The following is a 22,019-nucleotide window of genomic DNA, read 5'->3' as shown; positions in this document are numbered from 1 at the left end:
GTTGCCAACTCGTAGATTAAAGCGTGCGCTACGTGCACGTCAACACAAACCACATGCATGCGGCGGAATTAACTGTCCTAAATGCATTTTGGGGATTTCTGGCGTTGCAAAGTAGCCTCGCATACTTATTTTATTTCACATTTAAGTGTCAAAACATATGCTTTGAAGCAACGTGACATTGCGAACGCACTCAGCGAGGCTGTTTCTTCATGCGCTCGTCCGTTTAAACGGGACGGAATGTTGTGTTTTCAACGCTTGTGTGTCAATCTATTAGAAAAAGTGTCGACAACGTGCCTTGCGCTGCTGTGGAGAGCCGAACGAATAAAAAGCATTCGTTTACTCTCGTGTGCTTTACATTACACACTAGGCCTGCGGTGCACGGAATAACGTTTTGACATTCCTAAAGTCGTTGAGCAGTTGGTGTGAATTGTCGACATGTCAACTTATTTGGCTCCTCCAGACAGATCGACGTGGTCCATGCCCGGTGTGTTGCTGTGTACACCACACAGCCAGGGAGCCCAGAGACTCAGGGAGGAGGCATTTTGGATTTGCATGCCGTCCCCCTTTCCGAAACAAACCGAAAAAAGTGACAGCGATTTAAGCCGCTCGCTGCATACACGGCGCTGTCACTCTGTAGTTTAGTTATAGTCTGTCTCGGTGCAATTAGCAAGTATTATACCTGCCTTTTTCAGAGCACTGCTCCACCTTTTTCTGCTCCATCTCTCCTTTGTTCTTCTGTATACTGTTTCTATACCAATTCCACCACCAGTAGACAGATTGCATTCAGACTGTGTGTACATTATTATAAGCCTATCGTGTGTGGCTGTGCTTTTTAAAATTAATTTTATTTCGTTTTATTTTAGATGGGTCTTTAGTTTTTAGATATTAATTTTAAACATTTCTCGACACAGCGTCAGGTGTGCAAGGCAGTGGAGAGTGTCATTATTATCGTCACGAGCTATTGGACTGTGTGTAGTGTTATTGTAGGGCTTGTGGTAGAGAGTAGGCACTCGACTCGACTGTGCCTTTAAGTGGAGGAGATTAGCCTGGTCCAGGATCCCGGGTCCATCTGTCAAGAGATGCTCCGACAGGGAGGAAGTGTTGAGCACAAGCGGTAGATCCATCTGCTCCTCCACAGAGCTACCCTGGCACCCCCAGTAATATGGAAGTGGACTGCACACCTTTTTATTAAGGATTGGGACACACTTTTTTGTTCATGTTGTTACTAAACCCAACAACAGTGGTTGGAATAAGTGATTTATATGCTAGCTTGGAAAGAGCTCTCTTAAAATGATTTCTGAATTTCAATATTAAGCCTAATAAAGTTCAGGGTGTCTTTCTGGTATATGAATAATAATAATATTATTCCTGCCTATCTTTATCCCTTCACTCAGCTGATTGTGAAATTGGAGCAGAACTATGTACAAATGTATTTGAATAATAATATTATATTGTTGAACAGCTTCCCTCTTGGTTTTTCTGTTGCATGTTGCGCTGTCAATCTGCAGTTTGATCTGCGAGAGGTTTTGGCATTCCAATCCAATGTGGCACATCTCGCTATAAACTGTGCCTAATGAAGTGTTTCAATCTACTATAATTAGCCTCTGTCTCGGGTTTTCTGACTTAATTTCACACGTTTTGTCAGATTATAATTAGTCACACTTGACACTAATTGGATGTTGCTCCTGTGGACCAGTTTGACCCTTTTTTCTTTGTTGAGATGATTCACTTCAGGGAATCGAATCAACTCGGTCGACTTTGTTGTAGAAGTGTGGGTGGATGGATGAAGCTGACAGTATGGTAGCTGCGTCTGTGTGAGGTCTGTCCCTCGTACCAAGCATGATGGGTGGAAAATAATCTCTACAGCGGCTGATAAAATGGAGCCCAGAATATTTAATTAATAAAGAAGCTCATAAAGCCTCCCCATTAAAGCCGCAGTCACAGTTGGGAGTTTTGGGTCTGTTGTTGGTCTTAAAGGGAAAATCCAAATCCTGGAACACACATTGTGCTTTTCCAGTGATCTAATCCTGGTGGACATGTCTGTTAAATAATATCTACATGCATATTAGTCAACTGTCACCCTACATTGGAAACCACAACACTGTGCCATGAACATGTGGATTACATTCATGCTTCCTTATGCAATGATGTAAATAGGTTTTCAATGTAATGGGTCCCGGGACCCAGGGGTGGTCTTTTAGATGGGTCCGACTCCCATCATGGTCCCATGGAGTCCCGCTTCAACGACGTTAGGAGTCATATTTATTTTATTTTTTACAAATTGCATTTTTTACTTATATGGTTATAATATGGTTATATTCATGTAGAAAATGTATCTGAAAGAAATAAACACAATGCTAAATCTGACAATTGCAAAGAGTTACATACAACAAACAAAGTAAATTGAATGGCACCAAATTACAGTACAGTGCTGAGTACAGTAGTGCGTCCATGGGACCCCCAGAAAGGTCTGCGGAGGGGTCCAGACTCCATTCTGCATTTTGGGATGCAAAATGCACCCTATTAGCATCACTGCTGATGTTATGATGGATTTACCTTCCATGGTTTTTTACCTGAGGTGGTGGATTACCTATGTGAAATGTGTGGTTTTTACCATTCCTTGTTGCACAAACTAGTCTATTGAACTGCACCTTAAGAACACTGTACCTGCTGATGCCTTTTCTTTATTTTTTTATCTCACCTCATAACGTCACCTGCATATGATGCAAATGTTTCTAAAATAATATGTACACACACCTGGATGGTATGTTTCTAAAAGAATATGTACACTACACACATGTTTCTATGTACACACATCTGCATATGATGCTGCTAATGTTTCTAAAGGAACATGTACTACGTATGTTCTACGTACACTAGGGGCTCCATCTTGCGCCACCCTTATCCCTAAACCTATTTGAAATTTTTTACTATTTATAAAATCATTTGAAAATAGTTCAACTAGCCGATCTACATCTACACGTTGTGAGCTTGTAGATCAGCTATTTTAACTATTTTAAAAGTTTTTTTTTAAATAGTAAAAAAATGGCAAATAAGTTTAGGGATAAGGGGTGGCGCAAGATATAGCCCTAGATGTATATCACAGATTATTAAATCTGGAAACCATTCTGCAAAAAAAGGAGAAAAAAACAGCGCCCTGTTGTCTGGGGGCGGAGCTAAACAGAACGTGGATAGCAGGATGTTGCCGGTTTGCTCCGCCTTAAGGCCTATTCATACTCTAGTTTAGGTGATAAGTAGCTCTGGTCCATAGCTCTAATGTCGTTGCATTTAGAGCTATGTTACCGTAATACCGTTGACTTCCGGGGCTCGCATAAATGCAGACCAGCCTCTCGTCTTTAGCGTAAATAAAAAACGTTTTTGCTACTCGGATACAAAGGTGGCTTGTGTAATTAGAAAGCCTAAATGGTGCATTTAGGCGCTTTACATAGATTGTGCATTACATTCACCCATTCACACGCACATTCATACACCGATGGTGGCGGAAACCATGCAAGGCACCAACCAGCACATCAGGAGCAATTAGGGGTTCACAGTCTTGCTCAAGGACACTTCGACACTAACTCTGGGGGAGCCCGGGTTCGAACTAGCAACCTTGCACTTACCATCCAGCCACTCTACCCCTGAGCCACCGCCGCCTACTTTCCTTAGTGGACGCACTCTGAGCCCGGGCCCCCACCACACGTATAAAATGTACTTTTTGGCCAGAAAGGGATTATTTTTCACCCGAAGAAAAATCTTCTATGAGGGTTTTCTCTTGGCAATATCGGTAGAGGGTGCAGTGGAGTAACTAAGTAAAATAATTTTTTTCCGGTGGGAAAGAAAATCCCTTTTTGGCCAAAAAGTACTTTTAAAAAAAAATAAAATACGTGTGTTGGGTGGCTCAGAGTGCGTCCATTAAGGAAAGTAGGCTTTCTAATTACATGCCGCCTTTGTATTGGTGAGTAGCAAAAACGTTATGCGAGCCCCGAAAGGGGACAGTAACATAGCTCTAAATGAAACGGCATTAGAGCTATGGACCAAATCTATTTTTTTTTGGTCATGCCTTCTACAGCGATCCTAGACATGTTTTGCGGATGCACACTGCCGTTCACTTCCTTGTTTACGGCCCAACTAAACTGTCTCTTCTCTAAATCTACGGCGCTCTCCATGGTTTTGATCAAAACGACAATGTCTTCATTTCTGACTTAACCTAGCATCTCGTTTTAGTGATGCACCGAATATTCGGCCACAGAAAATATTCGGCAGAAAATGGCTAAAAACGCATTTTCGGCCTATTCGGTTTCGGCCCGAATAGGCAGAAAATATATCACCGAATAGTGTATGCAATTAATGCATTCAAAAGAGCTGAATAAATGTTTTATGGACCCATAATAGTGATTATTATTTAAGTTTTGCCATGACATTTATTTTGCCATAAATCGGGTAGCTTTAAGGTATGGCCATGACAGCAATGGTAGGAAAAAAGATTAGGAAATATTAATCATATTCGGGTATTCGGTTTTCGTCCAACTTTCCTATATTCGGTATTCGGTTTTGGCCAAGACTTTCCCTTTCGGTGCATCCCTATCTCGTTTGGAATATAAACGCTTCTAGAGAGACTTTAGATGTGACAGCGAGGTAGTAACGGAAGATTATGCCTCCCGAGTTTTGGGGGGTAATGGAAGGCGGGCCTTTTCAAGTAAAGGAGTAGTTCACCCAATACTTATTTTCTATCAATTAAACACCCCATGAAGCCTTGAATTCATGGAGACATTTTGTTTTTGTCCCATTCTTAGTAATGCGATGTATAATAATGTGATGACTGGCGGAGTCTCCTCTGTAGGACACAGTCTATAATAATGTGATGACCGGCAGAGTCTCCTCTGTAGGACAGTCTCTTACTGACCAATGACCCGGTCATCAAATTATTGGCAATTTGTTTTGTTTTTGTCGCATTCCTGAGCCATGAATTCAAGGCTTCATGGGGTGTGTACTGTAATTGATAGAAAATAAATATGTTTTTGGGTGAACTACTCCTTTAAAGGCGAGACTCGATCAAACTCGCACTAATTGCAAACCGAGCGGGACAAAAACTATTTTCTGGTGGGTTTTTGCTTTCCACACGTAACAACATCCTGCCAAGGCTGCGTCCACATGAGGCGCAGGGCCGCCCTGTCTGTCATCATCTGACTCGTCACTGACTGCTGTTTAGAGCACTTGAGTGAGTGAGTGAGTCATGTCTGGTGGTGTTTGTTGGTGCTGCAGTGTGTGGAGGTGTATGGCCTGGTGTTCAAGCTGCCCTCGACAGCCCCGCTGTGCTGTGCTGATTGGTGTAATAAGGAGGTTGTTGTCAGGATACAGTCACTCTGTAGGCCCTCCTCCCCCTCGTCTTCTTGTTATGTGACAACGCAGGCTTCCTGTGCAGCAGCGGTGCACCTGCCAAAGTGAAAGGAAGACCTCCAGAGGGGAGCGGAACAGGCCACTCCAGGCCGCTCGTAGAGCGTGATGATGTTTAGTTTACGTTTTAAAATAAGTCAGGTGTTTTCTGTTTTAAGTTTGTGAGGCCTTAGAGGCGGGACAAATGACTTGTGCTTCTTCATGGGCACATTCCGCTTGGCTTCTTCTGTGCTTCTGGAAAACAGGTCTTTTCGTCAAATATGCAAAAAGTGCTTGTTGACACATGCTCACATTACGGACGGGGCCATGTGACACAGTGAACCGTTGACAGGAACAGGCTGATAGTGGAGGCCCCACTGGCCACGAGATTTGCTTTTGTTCCTCCCCCTCATACAGTATGTGCGCCTCACCCACCCACTCTTCTCAACTGTAAGATAGTGTGTTGTAGTAGCAGCACATACCTCTGAGGTGGCTTCCAGCTCTGAGAAGCATGCCAAATATCAGTTTCTTAATTGATTTCTAGCTCACTCTCGTTTTCCAGCATTGGTTCAAACTGGTTTTACACTCTCGGTGAACTGTACAGGGGGTTGTGGTCGGTGTGAGGGTAGGTGTGTTGTTTCTTTTTTTGTCCTTGGATGCGTGGGACTCATTACGAGTGTCAGAAAGATGTCATCCCTAGGCCAGTCCACCTGCTGCACAGGGCAAAGCCACTGTGATGGAGAGCACATCCGCTGCACTGGCAATGAGGCGTGCTCGGCGGAAATTGAAAAAACTCCACTTGTCTGTTTGACTCCAGAGATCTCAGGAGTGCTGCTTTCGGCGTCACACTGCATAACCTTTGAATATGCACTCATAGCTCTGAGCCTACTTCAGGGACCATTTAGGAGTAGCCTAGTTTTTAGTAAACTGATATGTGACACCATATCAGAGGTGTATGTTGCCATGAAGGAATGACTCTAATGCACACAGAGTTGGATCAGACGGAACTCAATGGGGAAAGTTGTATAGAAGTTCCCAGAGGGACACGCATTAATGTGGTTTGGCACTACATTATGCTCCGCTGTCACATTTATTTTGTGTCTGCAATATGTATCCTTAAATTGCCTCCTTGAAGACATTGCAGGCGAATCCATCAAACCTCTGAGCATAAGTACAACTAACACAGCCTGAGCCAATCTGTTTTGACTAGAGAGGCTAAGGCTGTGTGATTCTTCATCTTGTAAAAATTCCTGGTTTTAAAAGGCTAGTAAAGCACACCAGAAAGGCCGTAGCTTGGCATTGGATACGCTGAAGCCAATATGATATCTTTACAAGTCAAAGAGTCTTATCCACATGATTATTATCTACAAAGAATCTAGTAGCCTTGTAAGATTGTAACATAAGCGAGTAAAACAATAGCTCAGTAGTTACCAGTCACTATCTGATGGTCAGGCTTTAACCTGTCTCTCTTTCTCTCTCTCTCCTCTCATGTTCTTTCCGCTTTCCTCCACCATCTCTTTTTGTGTGTGTGTGTGTGTGTGTGTTTTTGTTTTTTGCTTAAACTCACTCTTTTTTTCCCTCCCCCCCACCCCCCACCCACACACACATCCCTCTTGTGCACACCTCTCCTCTCCTCCTCTGCTTGACTTTTGTGTACCTGGGACTGTTTACTCTTCTCAGTCACACAGACACGCAGCCTCTCTTTTTTCCCAGAAGCCTCAAACACTGTGGCTTTGTCTCACCCGTAGAGCAGCAGGCTTTGTGTGGGACAGCATTCCAAACACTACTGTTTATCTGCTGGAAGTTGCCTCATCACGGAGTAGGACAACGACAGAGAGATACAGAGACAAGAGTGAGGGAACACGTGAGGAAGGGTTGGATCTGGAGACACGGAGAATAAATAAAACCTAGGTTCCCTACCCTCTTGTTTGAGACCACAGACTCAGACTATAGCTGTCTGTTCATTAGTCTCTCTTCAAAATGGCCGCCTGCTAATATTGTAATTGAGAACACGTGGAGGAAAGTCATTATGCGGCTGTAGGGCTGGTGTGCTCAGACGAGACGACCCACCAGTGATTAGGGCCGGGCGATGTGGACAAAATCAAAAATCAAATATTCCTCTGTCAATATTAAATGTGACAATACTATTGATAAAAATGTAAAACAAAAATAGATAAATAGAATTGTATTGACAATTTTTGAAAGTGTAAAATAAAACGGTGATTCAATGATTCAGTGATTCAAATCTGGCAAAGACAAGACTTACGCCATATCACTATTACGATAGGCAAGATCCCATATGATGTCTAGCATCATATCAGGATATCGATACACCCAGCCCCACCAGTGACTCAGTGAGTATCGCTTGCTTGTCCTCCCGACATCACCACTAGTCAGGGTTGCTGTCCATATATCCGCCAGAGGTAGAATAATAATATATCCATGTGCATTAGTAGCGTTACACATTTATGGATCCAGCATTTACCCCCACCTTTGATATAGTCAAATTAGAACCTGCCCCCGTGCGAGACACTCTGCTGAGATTAATTAAGTAGGCTAATTACCATACCAGGCGTGTGGCGGAGATTTGAGGGTTTGAATGTGAAATGTCCTCCCCCCCCCAATTCACTCTGAATATTAACTCTGAAACCCCGAAGGACTGCCAGAAAAATCTCCTTGGCACGCCACTGAGAGAAGTGACACTAACTATGAGAGTGGTTTTTGTCTTTCAATGGCTATATCCATAGCGTTGGGATCCAGAATCGGTTCCAGCACATTTGGAACCATTTCTGGAACAGTTTTTTTTGTTGTATCACACTGTCAGAACTAGCATGTGGACTTCACGTCTACTACTGTATGCAATGCACAATACCGGTGGCTTAAATTTCAAGGACCACCATAACTTTGAGAGTTTACAAAGTGGACCCATATGGGTCCATTTGGTTCCATGTGTACACTCTCAGAGTTAGATACCTGTTAGGGTTCATTTGGAACCTCCTATCCTATACTATAGGACAGGGGTGTCCAAAGTGAGGTCAGCTTCATACCTGAATTGTATTATGAACGGCCCACCCTATGGTACATTTTTACATTCAAGTTTTTTAACCTGGGCTATTCCCGGAGTATAATTTGTCAGTGTTCCTTGTTCCTTGTATTTGTTTTTTACCTTGCTTGTCTGGTTACATTTGGTAATGTGAAAAAGGCTGAGTTACATTTTTGTTCACAGCACACACCTGACAAAAGACCATTGATATAATTTTTTTATTTATTATTAACTCCTTTTGTAGCCATGCCCAAGATCCCGAGATTAATTTAGTTAATCCAGAGTTTAAAAAAATATTATTTACCTTAGTTTAGCTTTGTTACTAGCCACAGTTAGCATCCATGTAAGAAACGACCAAAATCCCTGTGTGCACGAGCATGCGTGCACGCCGTCTTTAGTGACATTATGGCTCATAATGAGATCCATGATCTTAGCCTAATGAAACATTAATTCGAGCTCCCGCTAATCAAAACAATGATTGCATCGCTAGTAGGCCTCTGTGGGCCTCAGTAGACCAGGGGGTAGTAGTACTTATGTTTCAGAACAACAAGAGCTCTTCTCTGCTCATGTTGCACAGTTAGCTTGCACCCGGTACCTACCGCCCCCTATGGGACCTGGTGTCAAAACAGTTAATGACAATGTTTTCAAGTTCAATGTTGAAAATGAGTGGTATTCCCCTTTTAAGGCCGTTGAGAGGAAATCGTTAAGGAACCGGAATCATCAAAATTCTAAAGGATCCCAACTCTAATATATCCATAAAATCAGTCGGACCCCTTTTAAGTCTTATCGGGGAGAGACAGCGAGACAAGACTTCTCCACACATTCCGTGGCGATACCCTAGCCCAATCATCCCCCTCATTGATTCAGCGGTGCTCTAAATAGCTACCATAGCACACAAACTGTTTAGAATCGGATCACGTGGCCACGGCCACAGACACAGAGGTCGTGACAAAACAAAAGTCATGCCACCATGGCTACGTGGTTCTATCAGAGCAGTGCAGACTGCAGAGCGACCAGAGTCAGGGCAGTGCTAATTCCTTCTCTTCACGTTCAGAGGACAGTGTCTAGTTTGTTCGTGCAACTGTCGATGATTAGCATGATAACACGCAATCAATATCATACTGTGCTAGGTGTGACTGGTCAGTGGTCACTATAGGCCAGGGGACAGTACTTGTTCCTGCATCCTTGATTGTAATTTCCATATAGCCCTATATACTTCATTCATCGTACGATGAATATAAATAGCCGATCTACAAGCTCACAATGCACGCTATTTTTTTAGGTTTTGGAAAATGTGTTATTTTTTTTAATTATATATATTGTGTGTGCGTGCGTGCACGTCATATCTTTGACCCCTGTCTGAGGAGGACCTATTGACCCTCACCCTGCAGCTGCTTAAGTCAACAACTGTGCTTGGCTCCAAGGCACTCCAAAGCACCACTATAACACCGTATTATAACACACAGTCACTATATGTAACTAACACACAGTAACTATAACAATAGAAGTATAGTTCCACCGCTCAGTTCGCACGGGTGCCATTTCTTTTGGTACATTTTCACGTATAATGACATGCCCAACATAGGGAGGCCACTCTTAAATTGGTTAAACGACCCTCTGCTCATGTAGCATAATGGTTATTATTGTATTCATCCGTTCCACATAATATGCAATGCTCGCTAGGGTTGAAATGTAGGCTAACTTGATGTCAATTGCTGGACATAAATGGTCTATTGCCAGTTAAGCATCAGGCCGTAATCAAAGCGCTCATTCAGGCAGTCAGAGATGATCCTCTTTCTCTCAGATGTTGCATGCGTGGCCACATTTCTGGTTAGCCACATATCTCTCCCTTTTCCTTTATCAATTCACCACACCAGCCACCACATAACCAGCCTATGTCCCTGTGTTTAGCCACAGCATTCAGTGTGTGTGTGTGTGTGTGTGTGTGTGTGTGTGTGTACGTTGCCCCCGCAGGTTGGGTGACCAGTTCTATAAGGAAGCCATTGAGCAGTGCCGCAGCTACAATGCCCGCCTGTGTGCCGAGCGCAGCGTGCGCCTGCCATTCCTGGACTCGCAAACCCGCGTGGCCCAGAACAACTGCTACATCTGGATGGAACGCCACCACCGCAGCCCCGGTACATGCGCGCACACGCACAGTCGCACACCATGTTTACCTGCATTGATTATAGTTCATTAAGTTACTGGCACATAGTATCACCACTTCAGTCCGTCTAAAGCTGTGTGACTGAGTTAAGTGTCTGTGTCAAATCTAAGTTACTGCCATCTGTTAGATTAGTACTAAAGCAAGAAAAAGAAAAAAGAAATTCACTGTGTAAAACAAATATATGTAGATTTCTTGCCGGTATGTTTGAACATAGGTTTGTTGCATTTTACACCAAAAGGAAGTGTCTAAAAACATTTACAAATGATTTACAACGATTTACTCTAACAATATAATGTTCAGACCTGAAGATATACAGTATATTTGTTTCACTTGGTCGCGCAGGTCAGCGTTGATAAAAAAAAAAGTCCCTTTGCTCGCGTCGCACACTGATTGGTTGTAGACAGTAATTACATTTTGGGAGTATTGTAACAATAGCCCCTTATAAATTAAGGGAAACCATTAACTAAGGAAAAAATAACAACGGGATCGTAGGGTGCTTTAGTATCTGTATGCTTTATATAGAGTTGCCAAAAAAAGTAACTGACAGAATAAAACGGCTCTCAATGAAACCAATGCACTTGGCAAAGTGCGTCTGTCCCTGTCGCTCTCCCTATAAAATAAAATCAATCTTAAATCAACAAACAATCACGTTCAAACTCCTGTAGCGTTATAACGTCTGCTACAAACAATACCCCCAAGTCAACCGTGCACAACAGCGTATTAAATAATAAAGTCTGCGTCCTCTTCTTTAATTGAAGGTAAAGCTCTTCCGCTCTAAACGGCCAAACAAAAATACAAATGGGGTACCCCTTAAAGTTTATATTCCAACCGAATGCTTTTGGTTCGATCTCACCGGTATGTAGACTCCATTGGCAGCAAACACAGCAAATCCCAACGCTGATCACCTGACGGCGGCAGCAATTAAGCACGTTGCTTAATTCCCCCGACGGACCCGGCAGTTCTTTATTAATGGCTGCAGATAAACACGATTAAACTTTGTCAATAATCCGACTGTTATCTGACGCCTGGAGCTCCTCTTCTCCCGTGTAGGCCTACACCTCTGTTTCAATTTTCCCCCTTTTCCCCGTGTGTCACTTCCTCTACATATAGCCTTGGGTGGGTGGCGACATCAGTCTCTGTCACCTGTCAATCACCCCCAGGCTGTACAGATCTGTTACTTTTCTCATGGGAAAGAGTACTATTTTACTAATAGTCAGCATCACATGTTACATTTCATTTCATGAAAATAATAACATGCATTGCACAGGGAAAACAAAGCAGAAACACATTACAATGTGCTATTGTCACAGTATACCCAAATGGACCCGCTCCTTCACCCAAGACGGCAAAATTAGTTCCTCTGACTTTGCAAAGGGTTTGTATATATAGTTCTTTCCACCGCCAAAACATCACCGGGGTTCAACGCTGATTGGCTGTCAGGATGCGATGGGTGGAGTTGGGGTCTGTCTTGAAAGTCGCTTCAGTTGGATTTTTCCAGCCAGGGCAAAGATACCATGCTGCCGTTGCCCCGTTCGCACCACGCCCGCTCAGGCAACTGCTCGTCTTTGCATTGACTTTGTATGTAATCGCGCCACTCTAACTATCCAAGTCTAAATGCAGCTTTAGGATGAGGAAAAAGAAACTTGATGTACTGTACAATATGCAATATACAACGTATTGTACACTGCAGACTAACTGAAGTCTGGTAGAGGTACATACATAAAGTGTGTGTGTGTGTGTGTGTGTGTGTGTGTGTGTGTGTGTGTGTGTGTGTGCGTGTGTGCGTGTGCGTGCATGCGTGCGCACGTGCGCGTGCGTCTGTAATCCACGTAACTCGAGAACCGTTCGCCCCACCGACTTCAAATTCGACACGCTTTCCACACCCCCACAGGGAGTGCAGTGCCCAGTTTCTACTCTGTTGGACCCACGGTTGTCCAGAACTTGTCCAGAGCTTGTGGATCTGTCCCGGTTTTTCGCTAACCTTTGAAGAATCACCCGGCCGCGATCGTAGTTCCATTTCACGAAAATCCCTCTTAAAATAGTGCGATGGGTTGTCATAGTGTCCAAAAATATTCCACAGTCCCGATCAACAACGGGGAACAGAGAGACAGGGATGCCGCCATTACGCTCCATAGACTTTGCATTGCGCCTCAATTACCCAGAAGCCCTGAGAAGCCAGTCTCAGTGATGTATTTTTCCTGTGACGTATCCTAGACTGTCCGAGGAAAACGGACAAAAAAGTGATCAAAAACGCAGAATCAAAAAATGAAAACATAACTCGTGTAACTCGCGTTTGTGAGGGAATGAGGTCTTTATCAATTAACTCGTGTCACTCGTGAATGGGAGTCAAATTGTTCATTTACGAAAAAAACAAAAAAGGTAAATTATGGAGATCTCTAAGCTATAAGGCTTATGTCCAACAACCGAAACGACGTATGGGTCTGACTCTATTGTGTGTGTGTGTGTGTGTGTGTGTGTGTGTGTGTAGGAGTGGCTGCAGGGCAGATGTACACGTACCCGGCCCGCTGTTGGAGGAAGAAGAGGCGACTACACACTGCCACAGACCCCCGCCTGGGACTGTACGGTCTGCAGCTGGGTAAGAACCCCCAACCCCCTCCTCGTCGCACAGTGACGCGCACACACACACACACACACACACACACACACACACACACACACACACACACCTGGAGCCTCCTCTTACCTCGTAAAACTAGACACCTGGCACCTCTCTTCCTTTTCAGACTGTCTCTCCTTATTCCTGGCGGTTAGGGGTGCCGCAGTTAATGGAACTAATCAATGTCATCGATTATCCTACATATGAATAAGGAAATGTCCGTCAGTCAGGTCATTCTGTTCCGCATTTTTCTCCTCAGTGGCTTGAGCAATTGATTTGAACTTGCACATGGGCATTGACCATTAGCATATAGGCAGACCATGACGAAGGCCGTTTTTCACTTCACCAAAATGTAAGCTGTTTATTAGCGTTTTGGTGTAAACACTGGCGGTTCGGAGTTTGGTCTATGGGATCTGTGGTCACAGTTATGGTTAGCTGTGTAGTCACACACACACACACACACACACACACACACACACACACACACACACACACACACACACACGACAGCATTTTTTGAGTGTAGGGGCGCTTTGGATATCTCAGACTCATAGCACTCGCACGCAGATTGACTTGTGCAATGTTCGAACATTGTGTTATTATTACTTGGCACACATAGCTTAGCTGAAACTACATAAACATGGACTTCTCATGGTTGTTGTGGTAACTATTCGACGGCGGGCCTTAAATGACCGGGATGTCGCACGCACACATGCATGCATGCACGCACACACACACACACACGCATGCAGATGAAATCAGCAGTTCTTACACTATACAGAGAGCATAAATACCCAAAGCCTATTATACTTTTCCCCGGATATGGACTAGTAAAGAATAATCCTCCTATAGTATGGATAGTATGGACTATCAATCGAAAAGTAATCTATAGCAATAATCGCTATAATAATTATCAGTAGCTGCAGCCCTACAGGTGATGTTAAAAATGAAATAAATGTGCATCGGCATATGGAGTGTACACGTCACGGGCCGCTGCCAGTCAACTCCTTCGTGGGCCGAAATGCGGTGGTGTTGGCCGGCCTGGTAAACTTGTTTTGTGAGAAGTAGAACATGTAATTAGATTTACTGCTGCCGGGTGTGCAGCGAGACAGGGCTCGGCCGCTGCAGACAGCGTTTAATAAATGTTATGGAATGGAGTTTGGCCTTCTCTCGCTGCCACTTGAATTAGCTCACTTCTCACTCAACACTTGTAACCGCCTCCAATTTATAGTCTCTCTCTCGGCTCTGCCTCTCTCATACCTTTTCCACTTTCCCTCGCTGATTCTTGTTTGTTTTTCTCTAGTTTCTTTCTGTCTTTATGGACAGCGTATTTCTGTCCATCTTTCTCCTTACTTTACCATGCTGGCACGTCTGTGTTCCCTGGCAAGCGCTCCTGGGCTCAGGTTCCCCGGGCCATTCTGTGGCCCAGGCTCAGGTTGCCCGGGCCATTCTGTGGCCCAGGCCCGCGGACCCACAGGGATGTTACGTTATACTGGAGAAAGGAACCAACGGAAGAAACCCTGGATTCTCATGCGCTGGCCATTATGTTGCATCTCATTCTACCCAGCAGTCTCTTAAAACAGGCTGTCCGGAACTCTGCATGGATTTGATCAGCCGGATAAGAAAGAAAATCCATGCTGATTGATATCAGCAGTCATGCTTTTTTGGTGGAATTTGCATCCACTTTGTGCGGTGCACAGAAGAAGAATGGATGTTTAGGAAGTGCTGGAGTGGAGCAGGAGGTGGGCAGCGAGGCTAAGATAGTGAGCATGTGAGATGGAGAGATAGCATGTGTGAACCGAGCCTTTGTTTCCCCAAACACATCCTATTGTAGCCTATTGTTTTCAGTGAGCTCTCACTGCACTGCCTTCTACAATCTACACCCCCCCCCAATCCAACCCACTTTCCCTCATCTAAGTGAATTGTATGGGGTGAGTGCGAATGCCCAGCAGAGGGTCAACATCAACTGATTTAACCTGGCGTCCCTTATATGGAGCATTGTGTTGTGTTGTGTTGCTTGGCCAGAGGTGGCCACCCAGCACAGGGGCAGGACAGCAGCCAGAGAGTCCTCGTAGCTGTATGTCTGGCTGGCCGGCCGGCTGGCTGGCTGGCTGTCTAACGGATGGTGTGTTAGAGACTGGGGCTGCATGCAGAATCAGCTCCCTGCTGCAGGCTGCTGCCGGGTCTATTTTTAGCCCCCCAGCTCCCATGGGTTGTGAGGGTGGGAGGGAGGGGCGGGTGAGAGAGGGTGGGGGCTGTCTCGTCGCGGAGAGTTGAAAGTCAACGTGCGCAGACACAATGGTGAGGGGCTGCCGCCGCGTGGCAGGGAGAAAGCGAGAGAAATGGAGAGAGAGGCCTGAGAAAGCGAGAGAAATGGAGAGAGAGGCCTGAGAAAGCGAGAGAAATGGAGAGAGAGGCCTGTTGTTGGAGAAGCGCATTGAGTTCCAAGTACTCTTTGCCTTGAGCCCCCTCTCACCTCCGCGGTCCGCTGCCTATCGAGCAGCGCTTTTGTCTGTTCTTCCGTGGGCACAGCGGTGAGCCGAGCGCCTACGAAGGGCCGATTTTTACAAAGCTGTGGTTGAGAGTCTTTGAAGCGTGTCCTCTTTTCAACCATGTATCCACCCAAACTCTACTGGCTGAACATGATGCTCTCTGCAGAGAACTGCGTGCGTGCGTGCGTGCGTGCGTGCGTGCGTGCGTGCGTGCGTGCGTGCGTGCGTGCGTGCGTGCGTGCATGCATGCGTGTAAATAAGCTGTCCGGATGTGACTTGACTGTTAAAGCTTTTGTTTGTTCTCTGTTTCTTGTCTGCTCAACCTGCTTCACTCCTACACAGTGTTTGTTTAGATGTTTTGCTCCAGTCCAAATAGGAGGAGATGCGTCTTGCTCACTGCGTTGTTCATGGAAATATCGCACAAGCCACCTTTAACTTATAATGCAGTTCTGATATTAGAGCTGTACGATATGACGTCAAAGTTCAAACCAATATCACGTTTTCCTTGATTACTTTTTGATGAACGACAATTTAAAGAAAAGGCATGGAGTCTAATAGCACTGTGGCTTCCCTGTGCAATCTGTAGCTATGGATGAAATAGGTGTGCAGTGTGTGGCTGTGTGCCCAAAGCACCAATAATGTGAGTTTTGCAGTACAAGTTATTGCCATAGCAGCATCAGCTGTGCTGTGTGGTTCGCTGTGAGTTGAATAGATGAACACCACATTCCTCTGCCAGTTTAGACCTAAGGCCACAAATGTCTTCTACAGTTTTCTGAAGAACTAAAACTTATGTTGCTATATTAGTGGTTCTCTAACTTTTTTATGTCAAGGTACCTGAGGATTATAATGTATTTGGCTACCAACCCGCATCTCAAAATATTTTGTTTCAGGGACAGTAAAATAAAAGTAAAATAAAAAATAAATCAAATATTTGATTTTGTATTTCTCTGGGTTAAAACCCCCAATATTCCCAAATGCAAGACATTTGCGTGTTTCTTTGAAACTTGGCATATGTCACCCTTGCTGACACTGATTTCACTGACGAGCTGTAACATAATTCTCCCCATCCCCTTCAGCTCTCGCATCCCTCTGGCGATGGTGTATTAGTGATCTCAAGTAGCCATGGTTGGATAATATGAAAGTATACAGTAATCATCAGCCAACCCTGATAAGCCCTCTGGGTTTAACTGTTAATAAAGTATTCGATAACTCAATCAAAAGAGTCTCAATGTCTCGATATACTGTAGGCCTATCAGACAGGCTCTAAATGTAGGATTTTCTCAATTTATTGACTTTCTCTAATTCAGTCAAAAGGGCTAAAGTTCCTGTTATGAAAAATAGACAAATGATTTGTCTCATATTTTCATTTGGTACAGTGTGGGTGTTCTTAGTGGGTGGTTTAAATCCTTCAAAACCACCGAAAGAACTTTCATTCTATCAAATATGCTGATAGAAAGCAACAAGCACTTTGATCAGAAAAAAGATAATGTTGTTTAGTAATAATTTTAACCCCATAGATTTCACTGTGTAAAGCTTCTTGCTGCGGTTGACACTGCACAGTGTGAACGCCAAACGCAGCAAATTAAAAATGCAAGAATGATGCAAATTCACCCTCCAACGAGTACCGAAATTCAGGTGTGAATGCGACTTAAAACTTGAATATTTTGTAACAAAGTCTGCTTATTGCTTATTTTACACGCTGGCTTGAATATGAGGAGAATTTTTCTTTGTATAAGATTTCCTTTAAAACTAATAATAATATTATTATTATTGTAATAATTATAATAATATTATTATAATATAATTATAACAATTAAAGTGGTGTTCACAGCAGGTTGTTTCAATGGTAAGAAACTATGGCCCGTATACAAACTAGTGCCGGTGCACCCGGCAGGGAACACTTCCCATAGTTCATCCGGAGCGTGAACACGCGCCACTGCTTTTCGTGAACCTGTCTGTGTTTACAACATTTTGTCAACGGGGGGCAGCAGAGAGCCATAGTCTAGCCTACTCCAGCCTAGAAAGGACTTTCTATGGGGTCCAACACTTAAGTGTGGTTCGGGGACCCCCTGGGATCCTTGATAGGTTTCGATGTGGTCCAACACTGGTTATCAAAGTGTGGTTCGGGGACCCCCATGGGGTCCTTGATGGGTCTCGATGGGGTCCAACGCTGGTTATCAAAGTGTGGTTCGGGGACCCCCATGGGGTCCTTGATGGGTCTCGATGGGGTCCAACGCTGGTTATCAAAGTGTGGTTCGGGGACCCCCATGGGGTCCTTGATGGGTCTCGATGGGGTCCAACGCTGGTTATCAAAGTGTGGTTCGGGGACCCCCAGGGGTCCTTGATGGGTCTCGATGGGGTCCAACACTGGTTATCAAAGTGTGGTTCGGTTACCCCATGGGGTCCTTGATGGGTCTCGATGGGGTCCAACGCTGGTTATCAAAGTGTGGTTCGGGGACCCCATGGGGTCCTTGATGGGTCTCGGTGGGGTCCAACGCTGGTTATCAAAGTGTGGTTCGGGGACCCCATGGGGTCCTTGATGGGTCTCGATGGGGTCCAACGCTGGTTATCAAAGTGTGGTACGGGGACCCCCTGGGGTCCTTGATGGGTCTCGATGGGGTCCAACGCTGGTTATCAAAGTGTGGTTCGGGGACCCCATGGGGTCCTTGATGGGTCTCGATGGGGTCCAACGCTGGTTATCAAAGTGTGGTTCGGGGACCCCCTGGGGTCCTTGATGGGTCTCGATGGGGTCCTTCACTGGTTATCAAAGTGTGGTTTGGGGACCCCATGGGGTCCTTGATGGGTCTCGATGGGGTCCAACACTGGTTATCAAAGTGTGGTTCGGGGACCACATGGGGTCCTTGATGGGTCTCGATGAGGTCCAACACTGGTTATCAAAGTGTGGTTCGGGGACCCCATGGGGTCCTTGATGGGTCTCGATGAGGTCCAACACTGGTTATCAAAGTGTGGTTCGGGGACCCCATGGGGTCCTTGATGGGTCTCGATGGGGTGCAACGCTGGTTATCAAAGTGTGGTACGGGGACCCCCTGGGGTCCTTGATGGGTCTCGATGGGGTCCAACGCTGGTTATCAAAGTGTGGTTCGGGGACCCCATGGGGTCCTTGATGGGTCTCGATGGGGTCCAACGCTGGTTATCAAAGTGTGATTCGGGGACCCCCTGGGGTCCTTGATGGGTCTCGATGGGGTCCTTCACTGGTTATCAAAGTGTGGTTCGGGGACCCCCTGGGGTCCTTGATGGGTCTCGATGGGGTCCAACGCTGGTTATCAAAGTGTGGTTCGGGGACCCCATGGGGTCCTTGATGGGTCTCGATGGGGTCCAACGCTGGTTATCAAAGTGTGGTTCGGGGACCCCATGGGGTCCTTGATGGGTCTCGATGGGGTCCAACACTGGTTAGCAAAGTGTGGTTCGGGGACCCCATGGGGTCCTTGATGGGTCTCGATGGGGTCCAACACTGGTTAGCAAAGTGTGGTTCGGGGACCCCATGGGGTCCTTGATGGGTCTCGATGAGGTCCAACACTGGTTATCAAAGTGTGGTTCGGGGACCCCATGGGGTCCTTGATGGGTCTCGATGGGGTCCAACACTGGTTATCAAAGTGTGGTTCGGGGACACCATGGGGTCCTTGATAGGTCTCGATGAGGTCCAACACTGGTTATCAAAGTGTGGTTCGGGGACCCCATGGGGTCCTTGATGGGTCTCGATGGGGTCCTTCACTGGTTATCAAAGTGTGGTTCGGGGACCCCTTGGGGTCCTTGATAGGTTTCGATGAGGTCCAACACTGGTTATCAAAGTGTGGTTCGGGGACCCCTTGGGGTCCTTGATAGGTTTCGATGAGGTCCAACACTGGTTATCAAAGTGTGGTTCGGGGACCCCATGGGTCCTTGATAGGTCTCGATGAGGTCCAACACTGGTTATCAAAGTGTGGTTCGGGGACCCCATGGGGTCCTTGATGGGTCTCGATGGGGTCCTTCACTGGTTATCAAAGTGTGGTTCGGGGACCCCTTGGGGTCCTTGATAGGTTTCGATGAGGTCCAACACTGGTTATCAAAGTGTGGTCCGGGGACCCCCTGGGGTCCTTGATGGGTCTCGATGGGGTCCTTCACTGGTTATCAAAGTGTGGTTCGGGGACCCCTTGGGGTCCTTGATAGGTTTCGATGAGGTCCAACACTGGTTATCAAAGTGTGGTTCGGGGACCCCTTGGGGTCCTTGATAGGTTTCGATGAGGTCCAACACTGGTTATCAAAGTGTGGTTCGGGGACCCCATGGGGTCCTTGATGGGTCTCGATGGGGTCCTTCAATGGTTATCAAAGTGTGGTTTGGGGACCCCCTGGGGTCCTTAATGGGTTTTGGACATCGCTTATTGCGAAATACCTCGCCATGGTAACGCATAATGGAAATATTTTGATAAGCATACCATTCCTGGCTGAGCCACACGTGTTTGCCTGCATGGCAGTCACACAGAAAAAGAATGGTGTACACGGCAGGCTAATAGAAAACAATCCCACCCGTGTGAAGAGAAGCTCTTATCACGGACAAGTCTATTACAGCCATTAAAGTCTAGAAATGTTCATGTAAAACTATTGGCCGTGCACACAGTGGCTATTCCCAAGTGCCTAGTACAGCTTAATGGAGCCTAATAAAGTCTAGTACAGCCTAGTACACCCTATTCTAGCCTATTCCAGCCTGTTCCAGCCTAGTACAGCCATCTAAATACCCCCCCCCCCCCCCCCCCCCCATCCTAGTCTATTCTCCCACTAGGTTGGACTAGGCTAGACGTGGGTGTACATGGCTGTCCTAGACTCTACTGGGCTCTAATGTTGTTTTTGGCTCTAGTAAACTGTACTAGGCTGTACTAGGGTATATTTGGCTTTACAAAAGCCTAGAAATGTTCCATGTACAACTATTGTCCGTGCACACAAACTCATGTAAAAACTATTGCCTGCTTACGCAGTGGTTAACCTCAAGTGCGTGAACTACATGGCTGACAAGAGCCTGGTACAGCCTAATAGGGCCTATTAGAGTCCAGTACAGCCTAGTACACCGCATTCTAGCCTATTCCAGCCTGATCCAGTCTAGTATAGCCTAGTACAACCACCAAAATACCCCTCTCTCCAAGTCTATTCTCCCACTAGGCTGGACTAGGCTCTGCTGGGCTCTAATAGGCTGTTTTTGGCTCTAGTAGACTGTGCTAGGCTGTACTAGGGTCTATTAGGCTGTACGAGGCAGTAAAGTACTATACCTAGAAATGTTCATGTAAAACTATTGGCCGTGCACACTAACTCCTGTAAAAACTATTGCCCGTGTACACAGTGGTTATTCCCAAGTGCAAGGAAATACAGGGCTGACAAGAGCCTAGTACAGCCTAGTACACCCTATTCTAGCCTTTTCCCTTCCTGATCCAGCCTAGTATAGCCTAGTACAGCCATCTAAATACCCCTCTCTCCAAGTCTATTCTCCCACTAGGTTGGACTAGGCTAGACGTGGGTGTACATGGCTGTACTAGACTCTACAAGGCTCTAATAGGCTGTTTTTGACTCTAGTAGACTGTGCTAGGCTGTACTAGGGTATATTAGGCTTTACAAGGCAGTAAAGTACAAAAGCCTAGAAATGTTCCATGTACAACTATTGTCCGAGCACACAAACTCATGTAAAAACTATTGCCTGTGTACGCAGTTGTTAACCTCAAGTGCGTGGAACTACAGGGCTTACAAGAGCCTGATACAGCCTAATAGGGCCAATTAGAGTCCAGTGCAGCCTAGTACACTGCATTCTAGCCTATTCCAGCCTGATCCAGCCTAGTATAGCCTAGTACAGCCACCAAAATCCCCCCTCTCCAAGTCTATTCTCTCACTAGGCTGGACTAGGCTAGATGTGGGTGTACATGACTGTCCTAGACTCTACTGGGCTCTAATATGCTGTTTTTGGCTCTAGTAGACTGTGCTAGGCTGTACTAGGGTCTATTAGGCTGTACGAGGCAGTAGAGTACTATATCCTAGAAATGTTCATGTAAAACTATTGGCCATGCACACACACTCCTGTAAAAACTATTGCCCGTATACACAGTTGTTATTCCCAAGTGTGAGGAACTACAGGGCTGACAAGAGCCTAGTACAGCCTAATGGAGCCTATTAGAGTCTAGTACAGCGTAGTACACCCTAGTCTAGCCGGATTAAGCGTAGTATAGCCTAGTACAGCCATATAACTTCCCCCCCTCTCCTAGTCTATTCTCCACACTAGGCTAGACGTGGGTATACTAGGCTGTACTAGACTACTGGGCTCTAATAGGCTGTATTCAGCTCTAGTAGGCT

At 45.6% G+C, this 22,019-nt stretch overlaps 1 protein-coding gene across 2 annotated transcripts in view; it reads left to right on the top strand.

Moving 5' to 3' along the window:
- Nucleotides 1-22,019, top strand: part of LOC306942814 (zinc finger protein DPF3-like) — a 55,572-nt gene that overhangs the window by 137 nt on the left and 33,416 nt on the right. For both annotated transcript variants that reach the window (XM_079528924.1, XM_079528923.1), the window contains exons 2-3: nucleotides 10,394-10,554; nucleotides 13,072-13,179. In XM_079528924.1, the coding sequence (XP_079385050.1) occupies nucleotides 10,394-10,554; nucleotides 13,072-13,179 (269 nt within the window). The remainder of the gene's footprint in view (nucleotides 1-10,393; nucleotides 10,555-13,071; nucleotides 13,180-22,019) is intronic.

The sequence above is a fragment of the Electrona antarctica genome, assembly GCF_951216825.1.
Source record: "Electrona antarctica genome assembly, chromosome: 18".
Lineage (NCBI taxonomy): Eukaryota > Metazoa > Chordata > Actinopteri > Myctophiformes > Myctophidae > Electrona > Electrona antarctica.
The sequence above is the reverse complement of the archived record's forward strand: the minus strand, read 5'-3'. Positions and strand labels throughout refer to the sequence as shown.